Source organism: Bombina bombina, chromosome 11, assembly GCF_027579735.1.
Source record: "Bombina bombina isolate aBomBom1 chromosome 11, aBomBom1.pri, whole genome shotgun sequence".
In the NCBI taxonomy this organism is placed as follows: Eukaryota; Metazoa; Chordata; class Amphibia; order Anura; family Bombinatoridae; genus Bombina; species Bombina bombina.
Window position 1 is genome coordinate 91875759 of NC_069509.1, and position 26923 is coordinate 91902681.

At 39.6% G+C, this 26923-nt stretch overlaps 1 protein-coding gene across 1 annotated transcript in view; it reads right to left on the reverse strand.

Moving 5' to 3' along the window:
* The window catches only part of CFAP70 (cilia and flagella associated protein 70), a 576575-nt gene that overhangs the window by 502159 nt on the left and 47493 nt on the right, over positions 1-26923 (reverse strand). The window contains exons 7-9 of the mRNA XM_053694219.1: positions 20245-20339; positions 2208-2307; positions 1822-1956 (exon numbers count right to left, since the gene is read on the reverse strand). Coding sequence (XP_053550194.1) covers positions 1822-1956; positions 2208-2307; positions 20245-20339 — 330 coding nt within the window. The remainder of the gene's footprint in view (positions 1-1821; positions 1957-2207; positions 2308-20244; positions 20340-26923) is intronic.

A 26923-nucleotide genomic window follows, 5' to 3' on the forward strand; every position in this document is an offset into this window, starting at 1 on the left:
AATAAACTCTTGATTGAAGCAAAATAACAGCTACATTTCACCACTTATCTCTTACTACCTCCATGCTTGTTGAGAGTTGCAAGAGAATGACTGGATATGGTAGTGAGGGGAGGAGCTATATAGACAGCTCTGCTGTTGGTGTCCTCTTGCAACTTCCTGTTGGGAATGAGAATATCCCACAAGTAATGGATGATCCGTGGACTGGATACACCTTACAAGAGAAATATTTATATGTGTGTGTGTGTGTATTTCTAGTTGAAAATTATCCCAAAATGATACAAGTCCTAGTTTACTAGTACACTAAACATTTTGGAGCCATATGCTAAACTTTAATACACTTTATATTTATTTATTTATATATGTATTTATATATATATATATATACACACAACAACATTTTAAATTAGGGGGAGGTAAAAGGTGAGTTTAAAATCCTCCACTACGCACAAAATATAGAGAAAATAACTAATTGTGTAGTTCATTAACAAATCTAGACAGGTCAGTAGGCTGTTTTTCCCATAGAAAACCTCTGGAATACACGGTTTCCAATGCAGCAAGGAATTCTGGGTAAGATATGCAAATTAGGTTCACAATGACACACCTTTTTACTTCATGTCCGTTTTTTCAGCAGATTCCCTTTACGCCAAAGCATCGCTGTTCACACAGCTTATAAGCTTAGCTAGGGTTAAAGCAGTGATTCATAACTATCCCAGGACAGACTGTTTCGTGGTTTTTGCCACTCATCAGCTGGGAGAAAGTTTGAATTACTGTTGAGTGAAGTTGTTTCCGGGCAAAACACAACATTTTAAATTAGGGGGAGGTAAAAGGTGAGTTTAAAATCCTCCACTACGCACAAAATATAGAGAAAATAACTCAGTGTGTAGTTCATTAACAAATCTAGACAGGTCAGTAGGCCTGCCCGAAACAACTTCACTCAGCAGTAATTCAAACTTTCTCCCAGCTGATGAGTGGCAAAAACCACGAAACAGTCTGCCCTGGGATAGTTATGAATCACTGCTTTAACCCTAGCTAAGCTTATAAGCTGTGTGAACAGCAATGCTTTGGCGTAAAGGGAATCTGCTGAAAAGCGGACATGAAGTAAAAAGGTGTGTCATTGTGAACCTAATTTGCATATCTTACCCAGAAGTCCTTGCTGCATTGGAAACAGTGTATTCCAGAGGTTTTCTGTGGGAAAAACAGGCCTACTGACCTGTCTGGATTTGTTAATGAACTACACAATGAGTTATTTTTTCTATATTTTTTGTGCGTAGTGGAGGATTTTAAACTCACCTTTTACCTCCCCCTAATTTAAAATGTTGTTGTGTTTTGCCCGGAAACAACTTCACTCAGCAGTAATTCAAACTTTCTCCCAGCTGATGAGTGGCAAAAACCACGAAACAGTCTGTCCTGGGATAGTTATGAATCACTGCTTTAACCCTAGCTAAGCTTATAAGATGTGTGAACAGCGATGCTTTGGCGTAAAGGGAATCTGCTGAAAAAACGGACATGAAGTAAAAAGGTGTGTCATTGTGAACCTAATTTGCATAGCTTACCCAGAATTCCTTGCTGCATTGGAAACAGTGTATTCCAGAGGTTTTCTGTGGGAAAAACAGGCCTACTGACCTGTCTAAATTTGTTAATGAACTACACAATTAGTTATTCTCTCTCTCTCTCTCTCTCTCTCTATATATATATATATATATATATATACACACATACATACACTGTATATTCTATACTGGTGCACTCAATATCATTCTTAATGAATATAAAACTATTCCTTGATACATATTAGCCAAATCTAACGTGAGCACTACTAACCTTGTCAAGCACGTCAGAATCCAAATATGGAAAAACACGAAAAGCTCCACGCAGTCGTTTTGCGCCAGGGTACAACAGTGGAACCATATTGACATAGGCAACACCATGAAAAAATATTTGGCCATCTTCTTCAACCTGTTAAAACAAAGTAGAAAACTGGATCTCCCATGTTTACAAGAAATCGAATGACCAAAAAAGTTTCAATTTATGCTAGACAATTGTTTACACTCAGGAAATATATTTCTGGATACATAGTTGCTCAGTTTTATACTAAAATATGGGTATAGTTATGTCCTAAAATAAATCTATATTGGTAATTCTATGTGATTGGTCTGCAATGGCCTCTCCCTTTATTGTCCTTCATCAGTTAAATCTTTGAGACTCACTTTTTCTGTTTTTCCTCCTTTTCCTTTAGGGCTGGTGGCAAGAGGCAGCCTTATTATTTCCACAGGCCAGTAGCGACTCTCTGCTATCCGCTTCTGTAAGCTGTGAGATGCGGTGAAAATCGTAACGTTAATAAAAACCCAACATATCAAATGGATTTGTGGTAAAGGAGTTGCGATAGATATGGAAATGACAATTAAAGCAACACTAAAGTTAAAATTAAAAGTTTATGATTCAGTTAAAGCATGCCATTTTAAACAACTTTCCAATTTACTTCCATTATCAAATTGTGCAGTCTTTTTTGTATTCACACGTTTTGAGGCACCAGATCCTACAGAGCATGTGCAAGAGTTCACAGTGTTTATGTGTATGCATTTTGTGATTGGCTGATGGCTGTCACATGATACAGGGTGTAGGAAATGTAAACTAATGTCGAAATTTGTCAGAAAAAAATATGCTCATTGAAGTTGTTAGTGTTATTAATTTTTCTTGTTATTGCGCACTTGTTGATAAGACAATTCTACTGCATTTAATAATCCTTCAATAAAACATGCATTTTTGACAACAACAAAAAGTATTGCTTGTTCATTATTTGTCTGTGTTACATCTAAAACAGGTTATTTCAAAGTGTATTACAGGTTTTGTTTATTTTCTATTTATGTGAAAACAGATATTATGATGCTTAATTACATTACTTTAACATGCAAATGGAAGTGTACCTGTCTACCAACAGGACAGTGATATTTATCTCTGACAGCCTATTACCAATCAATAATTCAATATACACCAATAGAGGGCTCGCTTCCATTGAGGCGTTAAAAATGGAGCCGTAAGCTACCGAAGCGGCCGACAGCTAAAAGTAATTTACGTCTCCAATTTAGTACCAGGTTTCCATTCAAAAGAATAGCGTGTTGCGCGCAGACACTCTTTTCGACCGTACGTAAGTTTGCTCTGCCAACCGATGTCGGATTCGACGAAAAGCGTGCCATAGCAAGTGCATTGCCACGGTAACCCGTCCTCTGTCTATAAGAATAATTGTTTGTAGGGAGTAGTATGGGCAGGTCTAGGAGCCGAGGTTTGGGTGGAGGATTTGTCCTTACTCAAACCCTGGCAGAGGAGGGAAGGAGAGAGGGTGGAAAAGGAGTGGAGGTGGGAGGAGTGAGGAGTCAGCCTCAACTAGGCACTCAAAGAAAAGGGAGAGTTTGGCAGACTGTGGCAAGTGGGTGTGGGGCTGGTGGTAGCCTGTCACAGCCTGCAGGGACAGAGGAGGGAGAGAGGGCTGGTCCCCAGTCACAGGAGGGAAAGTCTGTGTCTGCTGGCCCTTCAGGTGTCAAGGGCAGGCTAAGAGAGGAGAGGTACTCTGAGGAGGAGAAGAAGGGTCTAATTGAGGCCTACTTGGAGAGGGCACCTCAGCTGGAGAACCCTAACCTGAGGGCAAGTGTCAGGAATAAGTTGTGGGAGGAGATACGAGTGGCAGTCAGCTGCTTAGGACGCAATCATTCTACTGCCAGCATAAAACATCGCTATCATGACTGCAGGAGGGAAACCAAGGAGAAGATGGCACAGCAGGCTAAATATGCACGTGGGACAGGTGGTGGTCCTAGTAAGCGGATTCACCTGAAGTCATGGGAGGAGATGCTCTCTAATGTCATCTCTGGTGAAGCTGTCCTGGGATGCAAAGGGACAATGTGCACATCAGTGCCAGCTGAAGAGGTCCATGAAGATGAATATTAAATATTATGTGTAATAAATGTTTTATTTGTAACAAATATATGTTAATATCAGAAATATACATAGGCTTTGTGCTTGAAATATCAATGTAATCATGCACATGTGTAATATAGAATATAGAATGTTCCTATTTTACATATGGTTAGTAATCAATTGTTTTCCAACATCAGTGGAAAAGATACCTAGGTAGGTTGAGGACAAGTAATGTTTTACATGGTGCAAAGTCTGATTGGCACATTAACTTAAAGTGATAGTAAACCCAATGTTTTTCTTAAGCAACTTTCTAATTTACTCCTATTATCAATATTATGTAAGCTAAGGAGACTTTGCATTTTTGGTTTAGCACCCTGGATAGCGCTCGTGATTGGTGGCTACATTCAGCCACCTAATAAGCAAGAGCAGACCAGGTTCTGAAACAAAAATGGTCCGGCTCTTAAGCTTTACATTCTTTCTTTTCAAATAAAGATATCAAGAGAAGGAAGAAAATATGATAATAGGAGTAAATTAAAAAGCTGCCTAAAATTGCATGCTTTGTCTGAATCATGAAAGTTTAATTTTGACTTTACTGCCCCTTTAAGTGCATCTTAACATAGTTGTAATGGATACATTCATTGTGATTTCTGATCTGCTCAAACAAGCAAGGGTATAGAATTTAATATATCATATATATGGACTATGTGTAATACAAAAAGTCGCTTGGAGGCACACTCTTTAAATATACACCTCTGGTTAAATATGTTTAAGTTTTTATAGAAAACATAAATTATGCTTACCAGATAATTTCCTTTCCATCTGTATAAGGAGAGTACACCGCTTCATTCCTTACTTGTGGAAAATACAGAACCTGGCCACCAGGAGGAGCCGAAAGACACCTCAGCCAAAGGCTTAAATACCTCCCCCACTCCCCTAATCCCCCAGTCATTCTGCCGAGGGAACAAGGAACAGTAGGAGAAATATTAGGGTATAGGGTATAAATGGTGCCAGAAGAACAAACAAAATATTTTAGGTCCGCTCAATGGAGAAAACAGGGGGGTGGGGGGAGTCGTGGACTCTCCTCATACAGATGAAAAGGAAATTATCTGGTAAGCATAATTTATGATTTCCATCTTAATATGAGGAGAGTCCACGGCTTCATTCCTTACTTGTGGGAAACATATACCCAAGCTCTAGAGGACACTGAATGAAACGGGAGGGTAAAAAGAGAGGCAGACCCTATTCTGAGGGTATTATAGCCTGCAAAACCTTTCTCCCAAAAGATGCTTCAGCCGAAGCAAAAATGTCAAACCTGTAAAATTTTGAAAAGGTATGTAAGTTGGACCAGGTAGCCGCCTTACAAATCTGCTCCATAGATGCCTCATTCTTGAAGGTCCAAGAGGAAGCCGCTGCTCTAGTAGAATGAGCCTTAATCCTCTGAGGAGGCTTATGTCCCGTTTGTTTCATAAGCTAAGCGAATAATGCTCCTTAACCAAAAAGACAAGGAAGTGGACGAGGCCTTCTGCCCCTTACGCTTCCCAGAATAGACAACAAACAAGGAAGAAGTCTGTCTAAACTCCTTAGTGGCTTGAAGATAGAACTTCAAGGCCCGAACCACATCAAAGTTATGAAGTAATTGCTCCTTTGAAGAGGAAGGGCTAGAACACAAAGAAGGAACAACAATCTCCTGATTGATGTTATGATCAGAAACAACCTTAGGAAGGAAACCTAACCCAGTACGAAGAACAGCCTTATCAGCATGGAATACTAGATAAGGAGGCTCACATTGCAAGGCAGCCATCTCAGATACTCTGCATGCCGAGGCAATAGCCAGTAAAAAAAGAACCTTCCAAGATAATAATTTAATGTCAAGGCCATGCATAGTCTCAAACGGAGCCCTCTCTTTGAGCGCTAGGTCGAAATACAGGTCTGATTCTAGACAGAGCCTGAACAAAAGACTGAACGTCTGGAAGCTAAGCAAGTTTCTTGTGCAGATAGGGCTGAAATCTGACCCTTAAGAGAGCTAGCCGAAAGGCCCTTCTCCAGACCATTCTGGAGAAAAGAAAGAATCCTGGAAACCCTAACCTTATGCCAGGGAAATCCACGCTCTTCACACCAGAATAAGTAGGTCCTCCACATCTTATGATAGATGTGACGAGTAACTGTCTTACGGGCTTGAATGAGAGAATCAATAACTCTCTCAGAAAAACCTCTCTTGGCTAGGACTAAGCGTTCAATCTCCACACAGTTAGTCTCAGAGAATCTAGATTTTGATAAACAAAAAGGACCTTGTTTCAGCAGATCCCTGCGACAACCAGCTGCTGCCGGTTGGAACAAATATCCCGTATGCTGAAACATTTTTCTTAATAGAGTTTCCAGCTTCTTATCCATGGTCTCTTTAAACAACAAACTATCCTCAAGTGGAATAGTAGTGCATTTAGCAAGTGTGAAGATAGCCCTATCTACTTTAGGAACGGAACCCCACACCTCCAACTGAGAGTCCGGAACCGGGAATAATTTCCTAAAGGAAGAAGAAGGGGAAAAAGAAGAACTGAGCCTTTCCCATTCATTCTTAATAATGATCGCCATCTTTACGGGAACCTTGTATACTCTATATAAATTAGGAATACAAGGTTCCTCAGGTAATTTAGGTTCTGGAACCTGTAAAGTAGCCAATACTTCCTTTAGTAGAAAGCGTAAGTTTTCAATCCTAAATCTAAAGTCTGGTTCCCCCACAGCTGGAGGCTTAGAGACAGCAGATTTCGACCCAGAAAGAGCATCCTCTGAAGTATCAGAGGCGTCTTCATCATCGGATAATCTTGTATCAGATAAATCCAATAGACTAGTAGATGACCCCTGGGAAGGATAGCAATATTTAACCTTTCGCTTGCGCTTAGCAGTGCGAGGTAAAGCACTAAAGGTCACAGACACTGCTGTCTGTAACTGTTCAGTAAAGTCTAGCGGTAAAAGGGCCCCTCCAGATGGGGGAATAGGAGTGCTATGGGAAGCTGCATGTGCATTAGGAGATAAATGTAGGGTGCGCACCTCACGGAACGGAGACTCCTCAGAGGTCGAAGGCTTAGTAGTACTAAACATATTAGTTTTCTTTGATAAGATTACTTTATCTAGGCAAGTGGAACATAATTGAGCAGGCGGGTATACTGTGGCCTCCTCACAATATAGACAGGTATTAGCTTTAGTTAAAGAGGGGGTACCCTCTAACGTTTCAGAGTCCTCCATAGCTTGCGCTTATATAACAAAGGACTAAAGACCAAGATAAATGGCACCTTTATACCCTCAATGGCTGGGGCACTCACCACCTCCTATGACAAAAGACCCAAGAGAGAAACCTCTTTGTCTCCAGACACCGCATGGTCAGGAAGAAGAGAATTGCTGTGACCACACCCGGTAACGTGGTGCACCATGCAGGACCGCCCCTGCACCACTAAAAGCGTGCCAGGCCTAATGGGCTGTGCAGCGCTAAAGTAAAAGTAAAACATGTACATTCCAACATCTGCCTGACCCACATCTCACACGTTACAGCATAAACAAGATATTAAAAAAAAAAAAATGTGATTGCTGCTCCTTCAACAAACCAATACCAAGAGAATGAAACAGATTAGATAATAGAAGTAAATTAGAAAGTTGTTTAAAAACATAATTTATGTAAGAACTTACCTGATAAATTCATTTCTTTCATATTAACAAGAGTCCATGAGCTAGTGACGTATGGGATATACATTCCTACCAGGAGGGGCAAAGTTTCCCAAACCTTAAAATGCCTATAAATACACCCCTCACCACACCCACAAATCAGTTTAACGAATAGCCAAGAAGTGGGGTGATAAGAAAAAAAGTGCGAAGCATATAAAATAAGGAATTGGAATAATTGTGCTTTATACAAAAAAAATCATAACCACCCCAAAAAAGGGTGGGCCTCATGGACTCTTGTTAATATGAAAGAAATGAATTTATCAGGTAAGTTCTTACATAAATTATGTTTTCTTTCATGTAATTAACAAGAGTCCATGAGCTAGTGACGTATGGGATAATGACTACCCAAGATGTGGATCTTTCCACACAAGAGTCACTAGAGAGGGAGGGATAAAATAAAGACAGCCAATTCCTGCTGAAAATAATCCACACCCAAAATAAAGTTTAACAAAAAACATAAGCAGAAGATTCAAACTGAAACCGCTGCCTGAAGAACTTTTCTACCAAAAACTGCTTCAGAAGAAGAAAATACATCAAAATGGTAGAATTTAGTAAAAGTATGCAAAGAGGACCAAGTTGCTGCTTTGCAGATCTGGTCAACCGAAGCTTCATTCCTAAACGCCCAGGAAGTAGATACTGACCTAGTAGAATGAGCTGTAATTCTCTGAGGCGGAATTTTACCCGACTCAACATAGGCAAGATGAATTAAAGATTTCAACCAAGATGCCAAAGAAATGGCAGAAGCTTTCTGGCCTTTCCTAGAACCGGAAAAGATAACAAATAGACTAGAAGTCTTACAGAAAGATTTCGTAGCTTCAACATAATATTTCAAAGCTCTAACAACATCCAAAGAATGCAACGATTTCTCCTTAGAATTCTTAGGATTAGGACATAATGAAGGAACCACAATTTCTCTACTAATGTTGTTGGAATTCACAACTTTAGGTAAAAATTCAAAAGAAGTTCGCAACACCGCCTTATCCTGATGAAGAATCAGAAAAGGAGACTCATAAGAAAGAGCAGATAATTCAGAAACTCTTCTGGCAGAAGAGATGGCCAAAAGGAACAAAACTTTCCAAGAAAGTAATTAATATCCAATGAATGCATAGGTTCAAATGGAGGAGCTTGAAGAGCCCCCAGAACCAAATTCAAACTCCAAGGAGGAGAAATTGACTTAATGACAGGCTTTATACAAACCAAAGCTTGTACAAAACAATGAATATCAGGAAGAATAGCAATCTTTCTGTGAAAAAGAACAGAAAGAGCAGAGATTTGACCTTTCAAGGAACTTGCGGACAAACCCTTATCTAAACCATCCTGAAGAAATTGTAATATTCTCGGTATTCTAAAAGAATGCCAAGAAAAATGATAAGAAAGACACCAAGAAATATAAGTCTTCCAGACTCTATAATATATCTCTCTGGATACAGATGTACGAGCCTGTAACATAGTATTAATCACAGAGTCAGAGAAACCTCTTTGACCAAGAATCAAGCGTTCAATCTCCATACCTTTAAATTTAAGGATTTCAGATCCTGATGGAAAAAAGGACCTTGAGACAAAAGGTCTGGTCTTAACGGAAGAGTCCACGGTTGGCAAGAGGCCATCCGGACAAGATCCGCATACCAAAACCTGTGAGGCCATGCCGGAGCTACCAGCAGAACAAACGAGCATTCCTTCAGAATCTTGGAGATTACTCTTGGAAGAAGAACTAGAGGCGGAAAGATATAGGCAGAATGATACTTCCAAGGAAGTGAAAATGCATCCACTGCCTCCGCCTGAGGATCCCGGGATCTGGACAGATACCTGGGAAGTTTCTTGTTTAGATGAGAAGCCATCAGAACTATTTCTGGAAGTTCCCACATTTGAACAATCTGAAGAAATACCTCTGGGTGAAGAGACCATTCGCCCGGATGCAACGTTTGGCGACTGAGATAATCCGCTTTCCAATTGTCCATACCTGGGATATAAACCGCAGAGATTAGACAGGAGCTGGATTCCGCCCAAACCAAAATTCGAGATACTTCTTTCATAGCCAGAGGACTGTGAGTCCCTCCTTGATGATTGATGTATGCCACAGTTGTGACAATGTCATATCTGAAAACAATGAACAACTCTCTCTTCAGAAGAGGCCAAGACTGAAGAGCTCTGAAAATTGCACGGGGTTCCAAAATATTGATCGGAAATCTCACCTCCTGAGATTCCCAAACCCCTTGTGCCGTCAGATACCCCCACACAGCTCCCCAACCTGTAAGACTCGTATCTGTTGAGATTATAGTCCAGGTCGGAAGAACAAAGAAGCCCCCTGAACTAAACGATGGTGATCTGTCCACCATGTCAGAGAGTGTCGTAAAATCGGTTTAAAGATATTAATTGAGATATCTTTGAGTAATCCCTGCACCATTGGTTCAGCATACAGAGCTGAAGAGGTCGCATGTGAAAACGAGCAAAGGAGATCGCATCTGATGCGGCAGTCCTAAGATCCAACATTTCCATGCATAAGGCTACCAAAGGGAATGATTGTGACTGAAGGTTTTGACAAGCTGATATCAATGTTAAACTTCTCTTGTCTGACAAGGACAGAGTCATAGATACTGAATTTATCTAGAAACCTAAAAAGGTTACCCTTGTCTGAGGAATCAATAAACTGATTGGTAAATTGATCCTCCAACCATGAACTTGAAGAAACAACACAAGTCGATTCGTATGAGATTCTTCGAAAATGAGAAGACTGAGCAAGTACCAAGATATCGTCCAAATAAGGAAATACCAAAACCCTATTCTCTGATTACAGAAAGAAGGGCACCGAGAACCTTTGAAAAAAATTCTTGGAACTGAGGCTAGGCCAAATAGTAGAGCCACAAAACTGGTAATGCTTGTCTAAAAAGAGAATCTCAGACACTAAAAGTGATCTGGATGAATCGGAATATGCAGATACACATCCTGTAAATCTATTGTAGACATATAATGCCCTTGCTAAACAAAAGGCAGGATAGTCCTACAGTAACCATCTTGAATGTTGGTATCCTAACATAACGATTCAATAATGATAGATCCAGAACTGGTCTGAAGGAATTGACCTTCTTTGGTACAATGAAGAGATAAAATAAAACCCCAGCCCCTGTTCCAGAACTGGAACTGGCATAAATACTCCAGCCAACTCTAGATCTGAAACACATTTCAGAAATGCTGAGCCTTGCTGTGTCAATTGGGACACGGGAAAGAAAAGAATCTCTTAGCAGGAGGCCTTAACTTGAAGCCAATTCTGTACCTTTCTGAAACAATGTTTCTGAAACCAGAGATTAAGAACGGAATTGATCCAAATTTCTTTGAAGAAAACGTAATCTGCCCCATACCAGCTGAGCTGGAATAAGGGCCGCACCTTCATAGGTACTTAGGAGCTGGCTATAGGTTTCTATAAGGCTTGGATATATTCCAAACTGGAAATAGTTTCCAAACTGATACCGCTCCTGAGGATGAAGGATCAGGCTTTTGTTCCTTGTTGTGAGGAAAGGAACGAAATGATTATTTACCCTGGAAAGAAAGGGAAAGCAAAGTTGACTTAGAAGACATGTCAGCATTCCAAGTTTAATCCATAAAGCTTTTCTAGCTAAAATAGCTAGAGACATATACCTGACATCAACTCTAATGATATCAAAAGATGGTATCACCAATAAAATTATTAGCATGTTATAGAATAATAATAATGCTATAAAATTATGATCTGTTACTTGTTGCGCTAAAGCTTCTAACCAAAAAAGTTGAAGCTGCAGCAACATCCGCTAAAAATATAGCAGGTCTAAGAAGATTACCTGAACATAAGTAAGCTTTTCTTAGAAAGGATTCAATTTTCCTATCTAAAGGATCCTTAAATGAAGTACTATCTGCCATAGGAATAGTAGTACATTAGCAGGAGTAGAGACAGCCCCATAACCTTAGGGATTTTTGTCCCAACAAACTCTAATCTGTCAGATGGCACAGGATATAATTTGCTTAAACGTCTAGAAGGAGTAAATAAATTACCCAAATTATTCCATTCCCTGGAAATTACTTCAGAAATAGCATCAGGGAGATAAAACACTTCTGGAATAACTACAGGAGATTTAAAAACCTTATTTAAACGTTTACATTTAGTATCAAGAGGACCAGAATCCTCTATTTCTAATGCAAATAACACTTCTTTAAGTAAAGAACGAATAAATTCCATCTTGAACAAATACAAAGATTTATCAGCATCAACCTCTGAGACAGAAACCTCTGAACCAGAAGAACCATTATCAGTATCAGAATGATGATGTTCATTTAAAAATTCATCTGAAAAAAAAAGAGAAGTTTTAAAAGACTTTTATGTATACTAGAAGGAGAAATAACAGACATAGCCTTCTTAATGGATTTAAAAAATAAAATCTCTTATGTTATCAGGAACACTCTGAAAATTAGATGTTGACGGACAGCAACAGGTAATGTAACAGTACTAAAGGAAATTTTATCTGCATTAATAAGTTTGACATGACATGCAATACAAATAACAGCTGGAGAAACAGATACCAAAAGTTTATAGCAGACTTAGCTTGGTAGCTCCAGCACTGTGCAGTGATTTTCCTGTAGTAACTTCTGACTCAGTTGCAACGTGGAACATCTTGCAATATGTAAAAGAAAAAAACAACATATAAAGCAAAATTGATCAAATTCCTTAAATGACAGTTTCAGGAATGGGAAAAAAATGCCAGTGAACAAGCTTCTAGCAACCAGAAGCAATAAATAATGAGACTTAAATAATGTGGAGACAAAAATGGCGCCCATATTTTTTAGCGCCAAAAAAGACGCCCACATTATTTGGCGCCTAAATGCTTTTGGCGCCAAAAATGACGCCACATCCGGAACGCCGACATCTTTGACGCAAAATAACGTCAAAAAATGACGCAACTTCCGGCGACACGTATGACGCCGGAAACGGAAAATAATTTTTGCGCCAAAAAAGTCCGCGCCAAGAATGACGCAATAAAATGAAGCATTTTCAGCCCCCGCGAGCCTAACAGCCCACAGGGAAAAAAGTCAAATTTTTGAGGTAAGAAAAAATATGATAATTCAATGCATAATCCCAAATATGAAACTGACTGTCTGGAAATAAGGAAAGTTGAACATTCTGAGTCAAGGCAAATAAATGTTTGAATACATATATTTAGAACTTTATAAATAAAGTGCCCAACCATAGCTTAGAGTGTCACAGAAAATAAGACTTACTTACCCCAGGACACTCATCTACATGTTTGTAGAAAGCCAAACCAGTACTGAAACGAGAATCAGTAGAGGAAATGGTAAATATAAGAGTATATCGTCGATCTGAAAAGGGAGGTAAGAGATGAATCTCTACGACCGATAACAGAGAACCTTATGAAATAGACCCCGTAGAAGGAGATCACTGCATTCAATAGGCAATACTCTCTTCACATCCCTCTGACATTCACTGCACGCTGAGAGGAAAACCGGGCTCCAACTTGCTGCGGAGCGCATATCAACGTAGAATCTAGCACAAACTTACTTCACCACCTCCCTTGGAGGCAAAGTTTGTAAAACTGATTTGTGGGTGTGGTGAGGGGTGTATTTATAGGCATTTTAAGGTTTGGGAAACTTTGCCCCTCCTGGTAGGAATGTATATCCCATACGTCACTAGCTCATGGACTCTTGTTAATTACATGAAAGAAATTGTATTCTCTATCTGAATCATGACAGACAATTATTGGGTTTCATTTACCTTTAAGACTAATTAGAAAAATGCATCTCTATGATATTTAAGCACTGATGTATGCACAACATATATGTGATTGCCATAATATAGAGGTGATTAATATATTTTAATTGACATCATATCAACAGACACAGGGGTCGATTTATGAAGCAGCGGATGCTGCTTCTGATTCACTCCACTTCAATTCTGTCTGAAGCGGAAGTTAAGAAGCAGCGGTCTTAAGAGGTGGCGGACAGCAATCAGCCCGATCGAATACGATTGGGGTGATTGACACCCCCTGCTAGCGCGAATCTACAGGGTGCGGTATTGCACCAGCAGTTCACAAGAACTGCTGGTGCAATGATAAATGCCGACAGTGTATGCTGTCGGAATTTATCGATGTGCAGCGGACATGAAACGCTACATCCGCACAATAATAAATTGACCCCTATGAAGCCTATCTATCAAGCTCCGTATGGAGCTTGAGGCCCTGTGTTTCTGGCGAGCCTCCAGGCTCGCCAAAAACACCAGTTATAAAGCAGCGGTCTAAAGACCGCTGCTCCATAACCCTGTCCGCCTGCTCTAATGAGGCAGACAGGAATCGCCGCAATTCAACCCGATCGAGTACGATCGGGTTGATTGACACCCTCCTGGCCGCAAGTCTGCAGGGGGCGGCGTTGCACCAGCAGCTCTTGTGAGCTGCTGGTGCAATGCTGAATACGGAGAGTGTATTGCTCTCCGCATCCAGCGATGTCTGTCGGACCTGATCCGCACTGTCGGATCAGGTCCGACAGACATTTGTTAAATAGGCCTCCTTGACGCTCTCTGGGACCAATGCACAATGCACTTTTATATTGTTTCAATAACTCCATGTTAGTATACTTCAAATCTCTTGAAGTATGTAATATTTAGCACTTATTTATTTTGGTTAATATTCTAAATATTGCAAATGTATTCTCTACTTTAGCAGACATGATATTACATATATTTTATAATTGTTAGTACTATGCCACATTATACTTTAATGTGTCATCATTTTTGTGTTGAAAAATATGTTCAATGATTTTCACATTGAAAATTACATATGAATGAGGGTAAATCTGTAATAATAAAACTCATCTTCATGATAAACAACTTATTTCCTTTGACTTATTTTTCTATATTATTTTCTATCCGGTAATCATGCCATTCAAGTGTGCAATATCAGGGGATTATATGAATTGATTACCTATGTTTATTTTAAGGATTATATTATATATGTATTTGTCTCTTTAAAATGAGGATTTGACATATTTCTTAAAGGGATAGTATATTCAAAATTGTATTCATGAATCAGAGTATGCAGTATTAATATACTTAAATACAACAACATTTTAAATTAGGGGGAGATAAAAGGCGAGTTTAAAATCCTCCACTACGCACAAAATATAGAAAAAATAACTCATTGTGTAGTTCATTAACAAATCTAGACAGGTGGGTGATTCTAACCTTCTCCCAGCTGATGAGTGGCAAAAACCACGAAACAGTCTGTCCTGGGATGGTTATGAATCACTGCACTAACCCTAGCTAAGTTTATAAGCTGTGTGAACAGCGATACTTTGGCGTAAAGGGAACCTGCTGAAAAGCAGACTGAAGTAAAAAGGTGTGTCATTGTGTACTTAATTTGCATATCTTACCCAGAGTCCTTTGTTGCATTGGAAACAATGTAATTCAGAGGTTTTCTGTGGGAAAACAAGCCTCTGGGCCAGTCTAGATTTGTTAATGAACTACACAATGAGTTATTTTTTCTATACTTAAATATGTACTCCTATTATATATTTAACTTCATTATCATCTGTAATTTTGTAAGGCAGGAATGTAAGCTTAGGAATCTACCCATTTTGATTCTGCACATGGGGAGCGCTTGATGATTATTGTCTAAATGTAGCCAACAATCAGCAAGTGCAACACAGGGGCTGAACAGTAAATGGAATGCCACCTAAACCTAAATACATAATTAAAATAAGAAAGATAACAAAATTAAATTGATTATGATTACATATGTAAGTTGATTGGAATTGAATGCTTTATCTGATTCATGAATGTTTTATTGTGAATACACTATCCCTTTAATTTAAAGTGACATAACACAAATATTTGATTCCATTATTTTGCTAGAACATATATATTTACAAACACATCTCATATAATTATATGGTTTATATAGGTCAATGATGTATATACCATTATTATACCTATATACATGTAGGCGAAGATTATTATTAGATATAATTATATTTATATATGTATTGAGAATATATACAGCATCCCTGGGCAAAGGTTGCATTTGGAATAGGTGATATATGCTTGCATCTGTTTTCTTTGTACATACATATTGATATTTCAATGAAAACATGGGTGGAAATATTCCTATACATAGGACCAATACATGTAGCATATATAATCTTATTTCTACATTGAAACACTCAAATGTTTTTTAGGATTTGCAATTTCAATGATAAACAGGCTTTAAAAAGCTCCTTTTTCCTCCTTTACACCTAGTAGACCTGGGTGTAATATTTATCAATGTATCGACAGCCTCCGACAGTGTATTAACCGTTATCGCTTTCATTGGAAACCTGGTATAATTTATCGATTAACGGCTTCTATTACTTTCTATGGGACGCAAAGAACTCCGGCTGCCGATATTGAGGTATAGCGCGCCATTGTAAGCAGTCGATAAATATGCTGTCGGAAGCAATATCGATTAACGGTTTGCGAGTGCACGCAAACCGAATTACGGCTCAATGAAAAGGAGCCGATAATTGGTGCACAAGCATGCTTTACCACTAGTTTAAAGAGACACAGAATTACTACATATTAAAGGGACAGTCTAGTCAAAATTAAACTTGCATGTTTCAGATAGAGCATGCAATTTTGAACAACTTTCCAATTTACTTTTATCATCAAATTTGTTTTGTTCTCTTGGTATTCTTTGTTGAAGGTTAAACCTAAGAAGGCTCATATGCAATTTTTAAGCCCTTGACGGCTGCCTCTTATCTCAGTAAATTGTGACAGTTTTTCACAGCTAGATAGTGTTATTTCATGTTTGCCATAAAGATAACATTGTGCTCGCTCACGTGGAGTTACTTATGAGTCAGCAAGGATTGGCTAAATTGCAAGTCTGTCAAAAGAATTGAGACGTGGAAGCTGGAAGTAAATGTGATTGCTTGACTGCAATTTAATTTAGCGTGCGTCCAATAGCACAACCTCAGAGCTCTGGTTAACTGTCACAAAACACATCAAGAATATATTGAAAAGTAGTTATACATAACACTACCTAATAAAAAATATTTTTAAAAATTATTTCACAAAAATGTTATAAGGGCTCAAAGATATGAGGTCTCAGGTGTTTTTTAAAAAAAAAAGGTAGGCAAAGGGCTTTAACATGAGATATGTATGTGTATATATGTCTGTAAATGCATACACATATAAATACACATGTAAACATATATATATATATATATATATATACACATATATACACACACATACATTTTTAGACATGCATATGTATGTACATATACATGTCTAAAGATATGTATATGTATATATATATATATATATATATATATATATATATATATATATATGTGTGTGTGTGTTTACATGTGTATTTATGTATTTATATGTGTATGCATTTACAGACATATATACACATATTAACACATAAATACACATGTACACATATATAGACATATATATAAGTGCATTGTAGCTCTTTGGAATCAAGTAGATAAAAACATGAAAAATCATATTTATGCAACATTCATATTTATTAATAGTTTTAACTATGTATTTACTGTAAATATTTCCCATTTCAATGTTCTGCACATAGGGGAATGTTATATAGATATTCCTATATAGCTCCATTTAAACAGAAATAGAGCCTTTATTTTTTTATTTACCTATCAAAACTATATATTTTTTTAAGTAGACAACCCAATGTATTGATCTAGGCCCATTTGGTATATTTCATGCCACAATTTCACCGTCAAATGCGATCAAATAAAAATAATTATTAACTTTTCACAAGCTTTGGGTTTCTCATTGAAATTATTTACATACATACCCCTTATGCAATCATGGCACAAATTGATGTAAAAGTTTCTATGGGATCCCCTTTGTTCAGAAATAGCAGACATATATGGCTTTGCAATTGGTTCTTGGTAATTAGAATGCCGCTAATTGCAGCTACACACCACACTTCTATTATTCCCTGCAGTGAAAGAGTTAATCAGGTAGCTTGTAAAGTTAATTTTAGATGTAGTGTAGAGATTACCCTCCCACCACCCCCTGATCCCTCCCAAACAGCTCACTACCCCACCACGCTCATCCCCACCATTTTAGGTACTGGCAGACAGTATGCAGTTTATGGCTTTTTTTTCTTTTCTTCTGCAGTGTAGTGATCCTTCCTGAACCCTCCCACCACCCTGTTCCCTTTCAAACAGCTATCTAACCATCCCCCTCCCACTAATGGCAGCCATCTTTGGTACTGGCAGACTATCTAATGTATAGATATTTTTATTGTTTCATTTTTATATATTATTTTTTTTTTGTAGCGTAGTGGTCCCCCACCTCCTCTCTCCTGGAGATCGTTATATGTGGCACCCAACCGCGCCCCCCCCCCCATTCCACCCCTTTTCTGTAGTGCAGCGCTCCATCCCTCCCACTTCGTTCAGTTTTTTTTCTGTCATAGGGCCCCTCCCACTCCCTCTCCCTCCACCTCTGGCCACCCACCCACCTCTCACACCTCCTGCCGGCACCAGCAGATGATTGTTACAGACGGTGACACACACACAGTGTCTAATGATCTGGCATCTGTCTTCATATGGTAAGGAAGTACCGATTGTTACCATATGAAGACATATGCCTGCAGCTCAGGAAAAGCATCTCTCAGCTGTCAGTTGACAACTGAGACTGCTGGAGCTTCATGAAGCTATGACATAGATCTACGTTATGCGGTACAATTAGCTTTTTATCACGACATAGATTTCCATCATTTTAGCTTAATGGGTTAAAGAGGAATGCAACCCAACATTTTTCATTCATGATTCATTTGAATCATACAACAGGCTATTTAAGAGTGGGATTCTTCTACCAAGTATCTTCTTTGGATTTGTTGTGATAGATATCCTTTATAATATTTATATTTTTTTTTACTTTTCTTTTGTTATTTGTATCGCATTATATTGTCACTTTATTATCTGTGTGATTTTACTACACTTGTATTATTTGCACTAATATGTTAGAGCATTTTTTTTATTGAACTATTGCTTGTATATAACTATGTGTTTAACTAACCCCTATGCAAGGATTAAGATCAGCTCCAAGGCAGCATTGCACTACTGGGAGCAAAATATACACATCTGGTGAGCCAATGACCAAAGGTATGTGTGTAACCACCAATCACCAGCTAGCTCCCAGCAGTGCATTTCTGCTTCACAGCCTACCTAAGCAAACGTCAACAAAGAAGAACAAAGTAAATATGAAAATAGGAGTACAAGTAAACTCTCAGTTAACCAGAACTCTCAAGCAACCAGAAGAAAAAAAATCGAAGATACTGTACATTAAAATTAGCACTAACTTTGCTCTGCAACTTCCTTTCTCTATAGTGGGCTCTCAAAGGTGAAAGCGCGCCCTTTTAATGCCACCAGACCCTGCATAACTGCTCTTGAAAGTCGTGAGCACAAGGTAGTCTGAGAATTAGACATCACCCTGCAACTGGGTGCCCGGGAATGAACGGAGGCGGCATTAATATTAATTAATAATTTGCTTTAATTTACTGTATTTCAATATTAACATCAAGTAAATACAGCGTTTATTGTAAAATATGGGTTATAGAACCTAGTTAGGTCTATTTTTAATAGTAACTCTCAAGCAACCAGAAACTACACTTATCCGGGATCTACCAATCCCCATGGGTGCCGGTTAACTGGGAGTTTACTGTAAATTAAAAAACATTTTTACATGCTCTATCTGAATCATGAAAGTGTAATTTTGACTTCCATGTGTTTGTTTTAAGTATGGATCTTTCTGCTATTTCAATGACTCTTAAACTGACATCTTTGACATGCCCTGATGTTGACCTAACCCCATACAGAAGGGTTGATTAGTTTGCTAATTTGAACAAAAATAAGGCTTAAAATGCTTAAAAATTATTTTCTGGTTTGTAGGCACTAATATGTCATCAATAAGTCTTTTACGTTCATTGTTTTCTTATAACCCATAACAGCAAGTTGCCAAATGAGGAATAAAAAGCAGTATAATGCAATAAGATATAAATAAATTAATCCACACATCAGTCTATAAAGCTGCAGGAAAGCATATGAAGAATTACAAACTAGCACCACAGGACAAAGCAAAGCAGAGCTGTAACTGCTCATTCTGGCCCCCGAGGAACCTGTTGCTTTTTGGATTGACACACAGTGACCATACACTGAACAATCTATGTTGCTAATCGTGCTAATATCTAAAATGAAAAAAGCAGTTTTATATATATCGCTCATAAGCTATCTCTTTTTCACAGCGATCAACCTACATAAATTCAGGTGTCACTGTACACCCAAAGATGTCACATGTTTTTCTTTAATATATGAAACTTATCTGGCTAAAACTATTGACTGAAAACATAGACTGAAAACCCCTTTCTCTGAAGAACATATGCACATCTTCATTCTTCAACCATCTCCAGTGGAGGCAAAGTAAAGACTGAGGTATGCTTGAGGTGGAAGGGATTTTATAGAGCTCTTGGGGTTTTGGAATCTTTGCATCCTCCTAGTGGTAGATAAGTAATTCCCATGAGTAACGGATCGTGGACTCTCACCACCTGTATGAAAGAAATGGTCCCCTACCTGATAAGGCTGGATGGATCAAGGTAGTAGCGCCTCTCTGAGTCCCACATTACTTTTTTCTTATTGGTCTCTGCATCAATTCGGAACTCTCTGTCCTAGAGTCATAAATACACTTGTTACTAATTAATTTCCAATAAAGCCAGTGCAGGGTTTTTCATGTGTTGCCCTTAAAGGGATATGAAACCCCAAATTTTTCGTTCAAGATGCAGAGGTTACACTTTTTAAAAAAAGTTTCCAATTTACTTCTATTATCAAATTTGCTTTATTCTTGTGGTATTCTTTTGTTGAAGAGATACCTAGGTAGGTAGCGTGCATGTGTTTGAAGCACTAGATGTCAGGAAATAGTGCTGCCATCTAGTGCTCGTGCTAATGTCTAACATTCTTGAAAAACTGCTGCCATATAGTGCTGAAGAAACATGCACGCTCCTGAGCTTACCTTCCTGTTTTTCAACAAAGGATACCAAGAAAACAAAGAATTTGATAATAGAAGTAAAATGGAGAGATGTTTAAAATCATATGCTGTTGGCTGCAAGGTTCCAGCATTAGCCTTCTGTTCTTTTATCTTGATGTAATAATGGTTTGGTTGTAATGTTACATGGACACCAGATAACGTATACCACATTATATGTAAGCATTGACTGCATTTTCTGTACTGCTGCTTTTACATCAATAGAACTTTTAAAAAAAAATTAAATAAAATCATATGCTGTATCTGAATCATGAAAGAAACTTTTGGAGTTTTATGTCTCTGTAAATGTTTTACTTTTTCCGGTATCAGTTTATCCATATTATTTTACTATACATGCACTTATTTTTGCTACAATTAGATGTCAGTAGAAAAAGAGTGTATTGTATTTTGGTTAGAGTCTGTATTTTGTCTCTCGTCTGTTTCAGTGGGTTCCTATTCAACTGGTGAATGTAAAATGGTGACAACAGCAACAGCAAAATATTGTCATATGAAATCAAGTGGTGCATTTATTGCTATTTATATATCAACTATCCCTTACAACTAGGGTTACCACCTCGGCCATGTTTTCCTGGACACTTATGAGTTACCCATGCTTCAGGGTATGCCGGAACATGAAAAGTGCTGTCCAGGGTCACTATTAGCGTGCGGTTTAGGTGCGCGGTGCATGTTGCCCTCTGCACACCCTGCAGCATGTGTAAGTCATAATTGTCCAGGAAAACATGGCCGAGGAGGCATCTACTGACAACCTATCTCATGCTCCCTTTACCTGCCAAATGTCTCTCTGCTCTGGGCAGAGTTAACGGATCTCACAGGAAACAATGATAATGTCATGTCATTAACCCTCACCTGGCACAGCACTGAATAAGCTAAGGGCAAATTATCAGAGAAAAACAAATGTTCTGGGCATCCCCAGATAGGCACCAGGTGTCACAATCAGCAGCATGGGGAGAGATACATTTTTGAAAGAAGATATTAAAGAATCTCTGCTCTGCATAAGGCTGCATGGAAATAAATAATCACTGACCTGCATGTGGCTGTATGGAAAGGATTAATTAAGGATTTATATGTGACTTTGAGAGATAGTGAGGTAATCACTGCTCTATATGTGGCTTGTAAGGGAGTATTAAAAAACAAAATTTATGCTTACCTGTTAAATTTATTTATCTTGTGGTGTATCCAGTCCACGGATCATCCATTACTTGTGGGATATTCAACTTCCCAACAGGAAGCTGCAAGAGGATCACCCACAGCAGAGCTGTCTATATAGCTCCTCCCCTAACTGCCACCTACCAGTCATTCGACCGAAGACAAGCAAGAGAAAGGAGAAACTATAGGGTGCAGTGGTGACTGTAGTTTAAAAATAAAAAACACCTGCCTTAAAATGACAGGCCGGGCCGTGGACTGGATACACCACAAGAGAAATAAATTTATCAGGTAAGCATAAATTATGTTTTCTCTTGTAAGGTGTATCCAGTCCACGGATCATCCATTACTTGTGGGATACCAAAGCTATAGGACACGGATGAAGGGAGGGACAAGGCAGGCGCTTAAACGGAAGGCACCACTGCCTGTAAGACCTTTCTCCCAAAAATAGCCTCCGAAGAAGCAAAAGTATCTTAAAAGCCCATGTGGAAACTACCGCTCTAGTAGAATGAGCTGTAATTCTTTCTGGAGGCTGCTGGCCAGCAGTCTCATAAGCTAAGCGGATTATACTTCTTAGCCAAAAAGATAGCGAAGTTGCCGAAGCCTTTTGGCCTCTCCTCTGTCCAGAGTAGACAACAAACAATGCAGATGTTTGACGAAAATCTTTAGTAGCTTGTAAATAAAACTTTAAAGCGTGAACCACGTCAAGATTGTGTAATAGACGTTCCTTCTTTGAAGAAGGATTAGGACACAGTGACGGAACAACAATCTCCTGATTGATATTTTTATTAGATACCACCTTAGGCAGAAAACCAGGTTTGGTACGCAACACTACCTTATCTGCATGGAAAATGAGATAAGGGGAATCACACTGTAAAGCAGATAACTCTGAAACTCTTCGAGCCGAGGAGATAGCTACTAAAAACAGAACTTTCCAAGATAAGAGCTTAATATCTATGGAATGCAAAGGTTCAAACGGAACCCCTTGAACAACTTTAAGAACTAAATTTAAACTCAATGGCGGAGCAACAGGTTTAAAAACAGGCATGATTCTAACCAGAGCCTGACAAAATGCCTGAACATCTGGAACCTCAGCCAGATGTTTGTGCAAAAGAATAGACAGACCAGAATCTGTCCCTTTAAGGAACTAGCTGATAAACCCTTCTCCAATCCTTCTTGGAGAAAAGATAATATCCTAGGAATCCTGATTTTACTCCATGAGCAACCTTTGGATTCACACCAATGAAGATATTTACACCATATCTTATGATAGATTTTCCTGGTGACAGGCTTTCGCACCTGTATTAAGGTATCAATGACCGACTCGGAGAAACCACGCTTTGATAAAATCAAGCGTTCAATCTCCAAGCAGTCAGACGCAGAAAAATTAGATTTGGATGGTTGAAAGGACCCTGAAGTAGAAGGTCCTGTCTCAGAGGCAGAGTCCATGGTGGAGAGGATGACATGTCCACCAGATCTGCATACCAAGTCCTGCGAGGCCACGCAGGTGCTATCAAAATCACCGAAGCTCTCTCCTGTTTGATCTTGGCAATCAGACGAGGGAGCAGAGGAAACAGTGGAAACACATAAGCCAGGTTGAAGGACCAAGGCACTGCTAGAGCATCTATCAGTGCTGCCTTGGGATCCCTGGACCTGGAACCGTAACAAGGAAGCTTGGCATTCTGACGAGACGCCATGAGATCCAGTTCTGGTTTGCCCCAAAGTTGAATCAACTGTGCAAATACCTCCGGATGGAGCTCCCACTCCCCCGGATGAAAAGTCTGTCGACTTAGAAAATCCGCCTCCCAGTTCTCTACTCCTGGGATATGGATAGCTGATAGATGGCAAGAGTGAATCTCTGCCCATAGAATTATCTTTGAAACCTCCAACATTGCTAGGGAACTCCTTGTTCCCCCTTGATGGTTGATGTAAGCTACAGTCATGATGTTGTCCGACTGAAATCTGATGAACCTGACCGCAGCTAGCTGAGGCCAAGCCTGAAGAGCATTGAATATCTCTCTTAGTTCCAGAATGTTTATCGGAAGGAGTGCTTCCTCCTGAGTCCACGATCCCTGAGCCTTCAGGGAGTTCCAGACTGCACCCCAGCCCAGAAGGCTGGCATCTGTTGTTACTATTGTCCAATCTGGCCTGCGGAAGGTCATACCTTTGGACAGATGGACCCGAGATAGCCACCAGAGAAGAGAATCCCTGGTCTCTTGATCCAGATTTAGTAGAGGGGACAAATCCGTGTAATCCCCATTCCACTGACTGAGCATGCAGAGTTGCAGCGGTCTGAGATGTAGGCGGGCAAACGGCACTATGTCCATTGCCGCTACCATTAAGCCGATTACTTCCATACACTGAGCCACTGAAGGGCGAGAAGTAGAATAAAGAACACGGCAGGAATTTAGAAGTTTTGACAACCTGGCCTCTGTCAGGTAAATCTTCATTTCTACAGAATCTATCAGAGTTCCCAGGAAGGAAACTCTTGTGAGAGGGGATAGAGAACTCTTCTTTTCGTTCACTTTCCACCCATGAGACCTCAGGAATGCCAGAACAATGTCCGTATGGGACTTGGCAATTTGGAAATTCCACGCCTGTATCAGAATGTCGTCTAAGTAAGGGGCTACTGCTATGCCCCGCGGCCTTCGGACCGCCAGAAGTGACCCCAGAAACTTCGTAAAGATTCTTGGTGCCGTAGCTAAGCCAAAGGGAAGAGCCACAAACTGGTAATGCCTGTCTAGGAAGGCGAACCTGAGAAACCGATGATGATCTTTGTGTATCGGAATGTGAAGATAAGCATCCTTTAAGTCCACGGTAGTCATGTATTGACCCTCCTGGATCATAGGTAGGATGGTTCGAATAGTCTCCATCTTGAAAGATGGGACCCTGAGAAATTTGTTTAGGATCTTGAGATCTAAGATTGGTCTGAAGGTTCCCTCTTTCTTGGGAACCACAAAGAGATTTGAATAGAAGCCTTGCCCCTGTTCCTCCTTTGGAACTGGGTGGATCACTCCCATAACTAGGAGGTCTTGAACACAATGTAAGAATGCCTCTCTCTTTATCTGGTCTGCAGATAATTGTGAGAGGTGAAATCTTCCTTTTGGGGAAGAAGCTTTGAAGTCCAGAAGATATCCCTGGGACACAATTTCCAACGCCCAGGGATCCTGGACATCTCTTGCCCAAGCCTGGGTGAAGAGAGAAAGTCTGCCCCCTACTAGATCCGTTACCGGATCGGGGGCTGATCTTTCATGCTGTCTTAGAGGCAGCAGCAGGCTTCTTGGCCTGCTTACCTTTGTTCCAGGCCTGGTTAGGTCTCCAGACCGGCTTGGACTGGGCAAAATTTCCCTCTTGTTTTGCATTAGAGGGAGTTGATGCCGCGCTCGTCTTAAAGTTTCGAAAGGCACGAAAATTAGTTTGTTTGGTCCTTAATTTATTAGACCTATCCTGAGGAAGGCCTTTTCCTCCAGTAATATCAGAAATGATCTGCTTCAGTCCAGGCCCGAATAGGGTCTGCTCCTTGAAGGGAATGTTGAGAAGCTTAGACTTTGAAGTAACGTCAGCTGACCAGGATTTAAGCCATAGCGCCCTACGCGCCTGTATAGCAAAACCTGAGTTCTTAGCCGTTAGTTTGGTTAAATGAACAACGGCGTCAGAAACAAATGAATTGGCTAGCTTAAGCGCTTTAAGCTTGTCAAGTATATCATCCAATGGAGTTTCTACCTGTAAGGACTCTTCCAGAGACTCAAACCAGAAGGCCGCAGCAGCAGTGACCGGGGCAATGCATGCAAGAGGCTGGAGAATAAAACCTTGTTGAATAAACATTTTCTTACGGTAACCCTCTAACTTTTTAGCCATTGGATCTAGGAAAGCACAACTGTCCTCGACGGGAATAGTTGTACGCTTAGCTAGGGTAGAAACTGCTCCCTCCACCTTAGGGACCGTTTGCCATAAGTCCCGTGTAGCGGCATCTATTGGAAACATTTTCTTAAAAATAGGAGGGGGAGAGAACGGTACACCTGGTCTATCCCATTCGTTAGTAATAATTTCTGAAAACCTTTTTAGGTATTGGAAAAACATCAGTGTAAACAGGCACTGCATAGTATTTATCCAATCTACACAATTTCTCTGGCACTATAATGGTGTCACAGTCATCCAGAGTAGCTAAAACCTCCCTGAGCATCAAGCTTAAATTTAAATGTAGACATATCAGAATCAGGTTGAAGCATCTTCCCTGAATCACCCACAGAAAGAAGCTCTCCTGCCTCAGCTTCTGCATATTGTGAGGGGATATCAGACATAGCTACTAAAGCGTCAGAGAGCTCTGTATTTTTTCTAGTCCCAGAGATGTCTCGCTTTCCTTGTAACCCTGGTAGTTTGGACAATACCGCTGTAAGGGTATGATCCATAACTGCCGCCATGTCTTGTAAAGTAAACGCCATGGGCACGCTAGATGTACTTGGCGCCACTTGAGCGGGAGTCCCTTGAGCGGGAGTCATAGGTTCTGACACGTGGGGCGAGTTAGTCGGCATAACTTCCCCCTTGTCAATTTCCTCTGGTGATAAATCTTTTAAAGACAGAATATGATCTTTATAACTTAAAGTAAAATCAGTACATTTTCTAAGAGGGGGTTCCACAATGGCTTCTAAACATAATGAACAAGGAGTTTCCTCTATGTCAGACATGTTTAAACAGACTAGCAATGAGACCAGCAAGCTTGGAAAACACTTTGATAAATGTAAACAAGCAAAAAATAAAAACGGTACTGTGCCTTTAAGAGAAACAAATTTTGTCAGAAATTGAAAAACAGTGATAAAAAGCAGTAAAATCTTACGAAATTTTTACAGTGTGTATAATAGACTAACAGAGCATTGCACCCACTTGCAAATGGATGATTAACCCCTTAGTTTCAAAACCGGATCAAAAAAACGATATAAACGTTTTTTAACAGTCACAACAAACTGCCACAGCTCTGCTGAGGCCCTACCTGCCCATACAACGACTTTTGAAGGCACAAAAACCCTTTGTAGAGGTCCTAAGTGTTCAGGGGACTCCTACAGGGAAGCT